Source organism: Mytilus galloprovincialis, chromosome 4 (assembly GCF_965363235.1).
Source record: "Mytilus galloprovincialis chromosome 4, xbMytGall1.hap1.1, whole genome shotgun sequence".
NCBI lineage: Eukaryota > Metazoa > Mollusca > Bivalvia > Mytilida > Mytilidae > Mytilus > Mytilus galloprovincialis.
In genome coordinates, this window is record NC_134841.1 from 81528747 (window position 1) to 81540771 (window position 12025).

The following is a 12025-nucleotide window of genomic DNA, read 5'->3' on the forward strand; positions in this document are numbered from 1 at the left end:
GTTATGTTATGTTTGATTTGACTGATGAAATGTATATAAACAAACTCAAATTTCCATGGTAGTAAGCTAAATACAAGTGGGTACATGGATCAATCAACCATAGCAGGGATGGTGTCAACTGGTGAAATAGAGTCAGACAAGAGTAGAAAGTCCATCACAGTCACTGACTTTTTATTTTTGATTAATTTTAAATAGTGATTTTTGGTTATATATAATAATTAGAAAATATCAAATGGTATTATTCAACAAGAAAATATTAAATGGTGTATAATAAACTTCTATATTTGTTTAGATATTTTTTTCACAAGAAAATAAGTATGTGAATAACAGGATCCTTATTTTATTTATATTAAAGCATTTCACAAATGTATTTTACTAAATAATGGTATAATTAATTTTATTCTAAAAAAAAACATTTTGATATCGTAAAATAAAGACATTAAATCATTTTTAACCGGATTTTTGTGACAAAAATGTCGGTTATTGATTTGGGGATGTACGGCGGGCGGGCGGGCGGGCGGCAATCAAATGTTGTCCGTGCATTAACTCATGAACCGTTCAACCAAAGCTTTTAAAATTTTAATATGTTATTCCTGACAACTATACGAAGGTCAAGTTCAATAATGGCGATTTTGACTTTTACCGTTCAGGAGTTATGGTTCTTGAAAGATTGAAAAATGGAGTTGTCCGTGCATTTACGCATGAACTGTTCTACCAAAGCTTCCCAAATTTTAATATGTTGTTACTAATGAAAGAATGGAGGTCAAGTTCAATAATGATGAATTTGACTTTTACCGTTCAGGAGTTATGGTTCTTGAAAGATTGAAAAATGGAGTTTCCAGTCGTGTCCGTGCATTTATGCATTAACTGTTCTACCAAAGCTTCCGAAATTTTAATATGCTGTTACTGATGACAAAATGGAGGTCAAGTTTAATAATGACGATTTTGACTTTTACCGTTCAGGAGTTATGGTTCTTGAAAGATTGAAAAATGGTTTTTCCCCGTCGTGTCCGTGCATTTTCTCATGAACCATTCAACCAAAGCTTTTGAAATTTTAATATGTTGTTACTGATGACAAAATAGAGGTCAAGTTCAATAATGACGATTTTGACTTTTACCGTTCAGGAGTTATGGTTCTTGAAAGATCGTGAAATGGCGTTTCCATTCAGGTTGTTGCATTTACTCATGAACCATTCAATCTAAGCTTTTCAAATTTTAATATGTTGATACTGATGACAAAATGGAGGTCAAATTTGATATTGACGATTTTCACTTTCACCATTCATCAGTAATGGTTCTTGTGATATTGCCAGGACACAAATAAATGTTAATAAATCCGGTTTGCTGTCGTTGTGACAGCCTCTTGTTTATAGTTAACAGGTGAATTACTGGTACACATAATCAGAACAATTATAAACAAACTTTTATTACAACATATCCCCCAATGTTTATAAAGGCATGTGATTAAAAGTGGGAGAAACAGGATGTCACTTAATAATACACTTTTGGCTGTTTTAATGCTTTTACAAAATAGGTTTTCCTAATGAAGGTTTCTCCAGATGATACCGTTGATGGCAGTGAATGTGGTATGTTTTACTTGGGTTTATACAGTTTATATTAATATTTTCAGTGGAAAACATATTAATGAGTCTTTTCAAGGATTCTTGTTGCTGTTCAGGCTCATTATATTTCTGTTATATGCAAGACAGAGATATGTGTTACTATATGGCATTCAACAACATGCTATTATTTCTGTTTGGTGACAATGCAGGAGAAATATTTTCCTAAAATGGTCCACATAGATTGTAGATGGCCAAATGGTGTGGAAGACCCCATGAATAATCTTTGAATGGGAAATGATTGGTTTTAAAATATGTCTGAATGAGGTTTAAACATTTTATGTTTTATCATTACTCATGATGAGGTCACATAAAAAATGTTGGTGACCCTGCCTGTTCATTACATTCATTGAATTTCTTGAATAACTCTGGATAGATGAATACCACTTGATACCTGATGTATATTTGCCTATTAGCTAGGGCATAACAACAGCCATCATTTATTTATGAAATGGTTTATATCTTGCTTTATTTCAGCAACAACAAGAACTGAGTTTGATGTGGAAGAAGGAAGAGCAGAAGAAAGGAAGAGATTGTAAGTTCTTCACACAATCATTTTCATTGTAGATTGCATTTCTCAGAATAATGAACTTATATGCACATGAAATTACTGTACTTTATCATAATTAGGTCTTAAATACAGCTGTTTTATAAATTTATTTTCACAGATATTTATTTTGCATTTAGTGCTTTCTATTCATCAATTTATTTGTCATGATTCCCAACTTCCTGTTGTATTTATATAAGGGCAGACCCAAGTTTTATACATTTACAACAATTTATATTTCAAGTTATTTTTCTACTTTGGAAAAAAATGGCTTTGGGAAAAAAATAGTTGGTTTCAAGTTAAGGTCAATCAATAGTGAGTTGTATTTTGTTTTTCTAAGATTTCTAAAATTTAATTTAAAGACACTGCTTCATCCATGTCGCCAGTTAGGTCAAGTAACTGAGTTTAATGAGATAGACAGAGAAAAAAAATACAAAGAAAGCATACACAAACATAGAAAGTAAATAATTTAAGACAAATAACATAATAGCAATATAATCAAAATATAAAAAATGAAAACAGCAGACCACAGAAAATTCATGATTTAGCAACCTAATCCTGACCAGTCAAAAACTGAGAATTGCTCAGGTGATCCATTAGAGGACATAATAAGGCGTCAGCAAGTGGAACATATACTAGTTGATCTGTGACACAGATATTTCATAACAGTCAACCAAATTATGATGGTGTTCTAAAAAATTTGGAAGGGTGATTTTAGCTTTATAAACCATCAGAACTCGTGGTTCAATAGCTTTATTCTAAACATCAACCCAGAATATACACAAATTTGACAATTGACCAGTTAGGTAGCTTCTGATGAGTGAACTGACTGTTATGAAGGATGGACATTTCTATTATCACTCAGAATAGAGTGTTTTTGGTTATGAAAAAACTTTTCACTGAACTAACCATCAAATAGTTAACACAATACTCTTGTACGTGCAAAAAGTATATGACTCACCTAACAAGATTCATGAGATTATTGTACAATCATAAAAGAAACATGCAACCATTTTATATTGTACAGGTACATTGCCTCCACTTGGTTGGTTTATTTTAATCATTTACATGTGCATTATGTACTGAGTTGAAAATCTTGTTTTCTGCTACTTGAAGCAGAAAAATCTATAATTTATAACATAAACAAGTATGACGTCCATTTTCACTGAACTAGTACACATTTGATTGAAAGGCCAGCTGAGGCCCACCTCCAGTTGCGGGATTTTCTTGCTGCATTGAAGACCCATTGGTGGCCTTGAGTTATACACCTTATTACTATTTGTTGACTATTATTGGATATCACACAGGATCCATAAAATTTTGAAGTCATAAAACAAAATATCTAACGCCACAATGGAAAAGTGATTGTTGTATGACGTTAAAAGTTAAAGCATTTGGGTCAGCTGGGAATAGTGATAAGGTGTATTATATCTACTCTTTGTTCCGATGTTATCTTTTTGACATATTCCCAATTTACATTCTAAATTTTATTGTGTGATTGTTGTTTATGTTTTTTTCAGTGAGTGTGCTAATTGTTTTGGAGACAGATTTCCACGTGTTGTTCGCTATTTAAATTCACTGACACTTCAGAAGTTCTTGATTCTTGTCACCATAGCAACAGTGATAATTGGATTAATTCTTTTTGTTGGCATATTTCCAGCAAGTTTTGTTTATGTTGAGTACCATGAAGTAAGTAATATTACAATGTCGTTATATAATTATGCAGAAACTATGTGCTTTCACAGTTGTTATATATTTATGCAGAAACTATGTGCTTTCACAGTCATTATACAATTATGTAGAAACTATGTGCTTTCACAGTCATTATACAATTATGTAGAAACTATGTGCTTTCACAGTCATTATACAATTATGTAGAAACTATGTGCTTTCACAGTCATTATACAATTATGTAGAAACTATGTGCTTTCACAGTCATTATACAATTATGTAGAAACTATGTGCTTTCACAGTCATTATACAATTATGCAGAAACTATGTGCTTTCACAGTCATTATACAATTATGTAGAAACTATGTGCTTTCACAGTCATTATACAATTATGTAGAAACTATGTGCTTTCACAGTCATTATACAATTATGCAGAAACTATGTGCTTTCACAGTCATTATACAATTATGTAGAAACTATGTGCTTTCACAGTCATTATACAATTATGTAGAAACTATGTGCTTTCACAGACGTTATACAATTATGTAGAAACTATGTGTTTTCACTGTCGTTATATATTTATGTAGAAACTATGTGGGTTTTTACAACAGAAACAAGTTAATTTACTCATCCCTGCTGGAAACAAATGCACGACCTAAAATAATTTCTGGTGTAAAATTATCTGATATAGCTTCTTAGAATTTCATTGAAATGAGTTAAGATTCCTACACAATATTGCTTGGGTCATAAATATTATACATGTTATATAACTTCTATTCTGTGGGAAGTTAACATTTCCAGAATACTTCAAACTACCTTGCGTCACCAGCAGTTGTAGCTTTCATATCACCATGATTGTCTTACTTATATACAAGTGCAAAGTTGTTTTATTGTTTCTTTTGACATTTTCTTGCATTGTATTTACACTTTCATATAAAAGACATCCAACATAAATTTTAAAAGTAAGACTCTTTTTAGTGAATGCATGCTGGCTTTGTAAAGGTCTTGTGGCTTTTTAAAAAATTGAACAGTATTGAAAATCAAGTTTAATTAGTTGTTTATCAGGTACAATTGTTTACAGTCTAGATCTGTCATTGAAAAAATATTGTTCTGTGAAATTACTAATAATGTCATATTGTAATATTTGTTATCTTTCTTTTATAGATGGCTTTGCTAAAAAACAAAGTAACAGGAACTGTGGACCGAGACACTGTCTATTTCACAGGATGTTATGTTCTAGGCCCTGATAAAGAATTTATACGCTATCCTAAGTATGGCAACACCATTTCTATGACAACAGATGTATTCACTATTGATAAACTGGAAATTACCATGTCTTTCCATCTCCAGTATTATATCAGGTACAAACAATATTTTATCATTTGTTAAGCTATTTTTCAAGGGTTATCTCCTATTTTGTTTGTTTCTTCTTTGTTGTAATTTCAAGTACATTCTTTGCAAAATCAAATATAACAATTAGCCATATTTTTGCATGATATTTTTGCGAAGAATATTTGAATAAATGAAACAGTATATTAGGCTGAATAATATTTGCAGGCTTATTTGCCAACACTGTCTGAAAATATCCATAGAACCTATCTGTAAAACATTATTGCACATGTATAAAACAAGTTAGAAAAAAAATTTGGTGAAATGAAATCTACGACTGCTGGTGATGTATGTCAGTTTGAAGAATTTGAAGTATATGTTTTTTCATGCCCCCACTGTAGCGAGGGGGCATTAGGTTTTACCCTTGTCTGTCTTTACATCCTTATGTATGTCACAAAATTGTTTCTGTTCTCTAACTTTGATTTGCCTTAACAAAATGCTAAGAAACTTATACACAATGCTTTTTCCCTCAAAATACAGATTATATTTTAATTTTGGTGGCATATCTTTTGATATTCTAGAGGTATGCCCTTAACAAATGGAAATATTGCTGTATTTTTAGTTTCCATTCTCTAACTTTAGTTTGCCTCAACAGAATGTGGTAACATATAAACAATGCTTATTACCACAAAAGTCAGTTCAAGTCCAAATAAGGTTAGCATCACTTTTACAGTTCTTGAGTTATTCATTCCACTTTTCAATTTTATAATGTCCCTTTATATAAACATTATATTTAAGCAGGGGCATTACTAGTTTCCCATGGAAAAATTCCCTATTTATTTTTTTAATGTCAAACCTCGGGCCAATGGGTTTTTCAGTCTGTGTGTCTGTTAGTTTGTCCATCAGACAGTTCGTCCTTCTGTCGCGCTTCATGTTAAAGCTTTTGGTTAAGGTAATTTTGTGAAGCATTTGAAGTCCTATCAACTTGACACTTAGTACACATGTTCCCTTTGATATGATCTTTCTAATTTAATGCAAAATTAGAGTTTTGACCCCAATTTTATGGTCCACTGAACATAGAAAATAATAGTGCCAGTGGGACATCTGTGTATGACACATTCTTGTTTAAATAAATATTGACACTGACCAACGCCATATTTTATTTCAATATGACATTATTATATCCCATACCTTATACCATCTACAGTATCATCCCTTTTGTTGCTTGTATGTATGAATGTTTGTGTCATAACTGTTTTGTGTCTTGTTACAGGAGTAACGAGCTTGGGGATCTCCATAGACAGTACGAGCAAGATTATAACGGAGTATTACGAAATGTTGCTAGGAGTGAGATTAAGAACCATGTGGGCCAGTTCAGCCTTGATTACTTCAGACTAAACAGAACTAACCTGGAAAAATATATTTTAAATTTACTACAGGCAAGATTTGAGGGTAGGCTTAGTGCATAAAATTCTATACTGTTTTGAGGAACATACTGAAAGACAAGATTAGATATAGGAAAAATTTATGATGTAAAAAGATACATATTTTTCTGATAGTTGAGAAATTTTAAAATGTCACACTTTTATTTATATTTATTTAGCTAGATACATAAACTAACACAGAAAGAAAAAAATATTAGCTTTTTTGCTTATTAATTGGAGGAAGACTAATATTTCTTTTAGATTATTTTGCCTAACTGTTACTATTGTTACTTTTATTCCAATCTGACAAAGAAAAAAAAAAGAAGTACAAAATTCTGATTGTCTTGAACTTTGAAAATGATAAAACAATGCTTTGGTGTGTTATATGCATTCATCAGAAAAAAGTGTAAAAACAACTTCCCTACTGACAATTTGCCAGTGAATGTGGTGAGGATCTATGCTAAGTACATTTTTTATATCAGCTTTGAATGAAATACCAGTAAATAACCGTATAACAAATGATATGTTTAATGAAGTGACCTCATTATAAGCCCCTGATTTGTTAAAAGTACCTTTATCATTTGGTTTTCAGTTAATATTACCATTTAAAATGTTGCCATCTGTATTGAGAACATTTAAAAATAGGAAAATATATTGTTTTCATTTGTTTTCGTGAGGAGGAGGGGCCTTGGACTGTTGTTTATAAGCAGTTATCATAAAACCAGATTTGACTTAAAAATTGTTCTGCCTTGGTATGAAACTTTTGCCTAAAAATGATTTTAATTTTTCATTAGAGCATGAAAATAATGAAAAATCATTTTAGAAAGTGCTGTATCCATGAAAACAGTTGAAGACTGAGGTGAATGACTCAGTGTTGTTATGCTTGTTTTTGAAGCAAACTATTAAAGACTACACACAGAAATCATGTGAAAATATTAAAACATGATAGTGGATCTGACAACAATCTGTTTCACTTTCTATTTTGATAATTTATACATCAGTCAGTGAAATTTAAGCCTTCAAAGTTTTTGAAGGTGTGTATTAAACTCAACAAAAAAGAAGACATAAAAAGGTCTTTGAAACAACAAATAGAAGGAGCATTTACAGATGCCTGTAAACAAAGCTTCGACATAGTATCTATATTTGTACTTAGATTTCCATCTACAATAGATGATGGTCCACAAATGTACCTTCACAATTTGGGGATTCAGATCTTTTAAACTTTATATTTGTATCATCTATTATATTTTTTTTTCATAGGTGATTGTTGTAAAAGCTGTTGTCCTAGCAGTTGTACAAACAACACAGTGTGTGCCACCTGTCTCCCTGCAGATAAATGTCACCCAGGTTACCATGTAGATATCAAATATTTCCAGTTAACACAGATATCCATCCCAAGTGAAGTGTCAAATTTGTTTGTTCAGCAGCTGGTTTTACAGGTAAGCATGCAACTATTGATTTCTGTAGTTTTGTTTTGATCTATGGAGCTCAAAGATAACAAATACCTTTTATTTTTTACAACTACCAGAATAAATTAAAAATTAGATCTGGGGACAAATTAGATTTTTGATTTATCTCCCCTTGATCATTTTTCATTTAGTAAAATTTTATTTTGAAATTATGATATAACAGTCATTCCAGTAAAAATTCTTTAAAAAAACCCAGATCTAAGCAGATAAACATTTCCTAGGGTACTTTAAATTAAATAGTGATGATAGTATATATAGAATAAGGAAAATATTGAATAAATACTAATTGTTAGTCCTCAATTAGTGACAGTTATCTCTTTAACATTAGCTTGACACTCAGATTTTATTCAACAACTTTAAAATTAAAACACAATTTTAAAAAGCATTATTATGTATACCTGCTTTGATGCAAGTATAAAAAGTGTTAAGAGAGCCACTTCTTCACTTTTTATGACTGATGCTTTGTTTTAAAGGCTTTTAAGTATGTACAATAAATGAATTTTACTTGAAAGAAATACCAATTTTAGCAACTTCTTTCTTCAATCATTATCTATACTGTGAAAATGGTTTGTTTTTCAGGTTAAAATTAGTAAAAAGTAATAGGTATTAAATAATTGGTTCTTTTGTGTACAAAAAATGCTACATCAGAAAAAGAAGGCAGACAATTTTCAGAAAGGAAAACATGGAAATTACTCTACAAAACTTTTCTTACCTGAATTATTTCACATCAGTCTTTATGTTTGAAACAAAAAAAATCGTACATTTGGGAGGTAGCTTTGACTACTAGACATATGTGTTTACAGTAAATGATTAAAGGAAAAACTCCCTTTACACTTCTCAGGAGAAATTTTCACCAGATTTTTTATAACAAAATGTATCATATTTCAATTTTAATTGTAAAGGAGTAGGTCTGGTAAGGGCCGATTTTGCCTTCAAATTTCAGGTTCATCTGAAGAAAGATTTTGGAAACTTTTTAAACACTTAAATGTCTATTTCAGTTGATTCAATTAGTTTATGTGAAAGATTTTAACTGATTTACTCATTAATCATGCTCTGATTCAAGCTTAAAAATGAAAATTCTATTAAATATGCAGAAAAATGTCACTTTTCAGATGGTTTTTGTCAAAAATGAAAGTATCTGTGTTGTTCTCCATTATGCATTGTGTAAAAAGTTTTAACCTGATCTCATGATATTAATTATGATGTTCAGATGCTGTCTTATTCCAATTTTTATATGACCACAAACATTTTTTGGGATTCGTATAATGCTATGATTTTGAAGTCAGCTGTGTCTACAGAGTCATCCAAAGACATATTTGGTTTCTGGATAATAACAAATGGGCCAAACACAAGCATTTTCTAGTTTCCAGACAATAACTTGTGTTTAGGAGTACAGATTTCTCTAAAATTGTACATGCACTACAAGATTGCATACCACAAAGGGAAGGCAATGATTGAGTTAATTGGTTATGGTACCAACAGTTTAGGAATGGGGCCAAAAGAGGCCAAAAACAAGCATTTTCTAGTTTCCAGACAATAATTTGTGTTTAGGTGTCCTGATCTCCCTAAAATGGTACATGTACTACAAGATTTCATACCACAAAGGGAGGGGAAGGATTGAGTTAATTGGTTATGGTACCAACAGTTTAGGAATGGGACCAAAAGAGGCCAAAAACAAGCACTTTTGTGTAGTTTCCAGGCAATAAGTTGTGTATATGTGTATGGATCTCTCTGAAATTAAACACGAGGTTCCATATCACAAAGAGAAAAAATTGGATAGATTATGAGGGTATTTGCCCCAAACATGCAGGAGTTAGGGGCGAAAAAAGGGGTAAAAAACACCTGTTTCTAGTTTCCAGACAATAACATGTGTTTTAAGTGTATGGATCCATCTGAAATTGAACTACAAGGTTCCATACCACAAAGGGAAGGCTGGGGTTGAGTTTGGAGGTAATTACTCCGAGGGGGAGGGGGTCCAATTTTTTGGATGATTCATATTTTTTTCTTTAAAATTTTTGAAATTATTAATTTTTTGAAAAGTTTCCAGAAGAAAACTTCAACTGCACAGTATTGTGCAATAGATTTGTAAGATCTTTGACCAGATGTCAGAAACCTATATTTTGTCAAAAATTTTATCGCAATCCAAATTCAGACAGTATCGAGCTTGAATATTGTCACTGGGGTAAAGCTGATGACCGTAACTACATTCACGGTCATCCCAAGATGTCGGATAAAAAATTAGGTCAGTATCTGTATTGTCTGTTAAAGTGTTTCTATATCATTTTCATTACAAATCATACATTGATACGATACAAATTAATAAAAGATTCACACGGACATCACTAATTGCTACCGAGAAATGTGCATGAAACAGGAATTTCGATTTGAAAAAATCACTCAGATGACCGTAAATCACAATCGAGATGACCGTAACAGAATCAGTAATTCATAACAAGGGTGACCGTAATTGGTTTTAAGATGACCTAATTTGTAAATGATGACCGTAACTTTTAAAGAATGGCCGTCAAATACAAGAAATATCCGTATTTATATAACCAAGATAAATACCTTTTTATGCCCCACCTACGATAGTAGAGGGGCATTATGTTTTCTGGTCTGTGCGTCCGTCCGTTCGTCCGTCCGTCCGTCTGTCCCGCTTCAGGTTAAAGTTTTTGGTCAAGGTAGTTTTTGATGAAGTTGAAGTTCAATCGACTTCAAACTTAGTATACATGTTCCCTATGATATGATCTTTTTAATTTTAATACCAAATTAGAGGGTTTACCCCAATTTCACGGTCCACTGAACATAGAAAATGATAGTGCGAGTGGGGCATTTGTGTACTGGGGACACATTCTTGTTTTGTATCTAGTGATTAATCGTTTTGGTATAAACGTATTTTTTTGAGAGCATTATGATTAATAACATATAATAAATACACCTTTTTAAAAATGTGAATGAATGTACACCCATTGGTATTATCTCTGATTAGTCTTCCATTTTAAAAAAAAAAAGCATTGTCATGAACCCAAAATACGGTAAATAGTTAAAAAGAAATTTATGAAACATATTTATATCCACTAACCAATCCCCTATTGAGACAAACTCAACAAAAAGCTATGAAAAGGAATACGGATATATCTTAGAATGACGGACACCCTATAAAAGTTACAGTCGTCCTTTATAGATTACAGTCAGCCTTTACAAATTACGGTCATCCTTTACATTTACGGTCATCTGTTTACCAATCACGGTCATCCTTGTTATATGTTACGGTCATCTTGAAAATATTTTGATGATGATTTACGGTCATCTTAGCGATTTTTTTCAAATTGAATTTCCCGTTTCATGTACATTTCTCGGTAGTAATTTGTGATTTCCGTGTTAATTTTTTATAAATTTACATCGTATCAATGTATCAATGTATGACTTATAAAGAAAATGATAAAGAAACACTTCAACAGACAATACAGAAACTGACCTAATTTTTCATCCAACATCTTGGGATGACCGTGAATGCAGTTACGGTCATCAGCTTTACCCCAGTGATTGTGTCCAGACTTTCCCCAACTGTTAGGGTTTGACCTCCACTGCCGTAACAGGCTGCACTCAGCAAACACTTTACTTTTTAATATTTATGCCCCGCCTTGGCGAAGGGAACATTAAAAGATTTACCCTTGTCCGTCTGTTAGTACATAGGTTCGTCCATTTTTATGTATATCCCGAAATTGGTTTCTGTTCTTCAAATATAGTTTGCTTCAACTAAATGTTATGAAACTTATACCCAATGCTTATTACGACAAAACACAGGTCAACTTCGAATTTGGGTGGTGTCACTTTTACCATCCTAGAGTTATCCACCTTTACAAATAGAAAAATTGCTGTTCTAAAAATATAATTAAATGAAGTCATTTTCAAAATCTTCTTTGAAAAATTGGAGTTATCTTTCTTTGTCCAGAATGGTTGTTT

General features: G+C 31.8%; 1 protein-coding gene across 6 annotated transcripts in view; it reads left to right on the forward strand.

Annotated features, from left to right (window-relative positions):
• The window catches only part of LOC143073112 (uncharacterized), a 52922-nt gene that overhangs the window by 22951 nt on the left and 17946 nt on the right, over window positions 1-12025 (forward strand). For 4 of the 6 annotated variants that reach the window (XM_076248432.1, XM_076248430.1, XM_076248435.1 and 1 more), the window contains 5 exons: window positions 2097-2154; window positions 3687-3855; window positions 5002-5198; window positions 6440-6618; window positions 7851-8029. In XM_076248432.1, the coding sequence (XP_076104547.1) occupies window positions 2097-2154; window positions 3687-3855; window positions 5002-5198; window positions 6440-6618; window positions 7851-8029 (782 nt within the window). The remainder of the gene's footprint in view (window positions 1-2096; window positions 2155-3686; window positions 3856-5001; window positions 5199-6439; window positions 6619-7850; window positions 8030-12025) is intronic. The other 2 variants (XM_076248433.1, XM_076248436.1) reach the window with 1 other exon arrangement.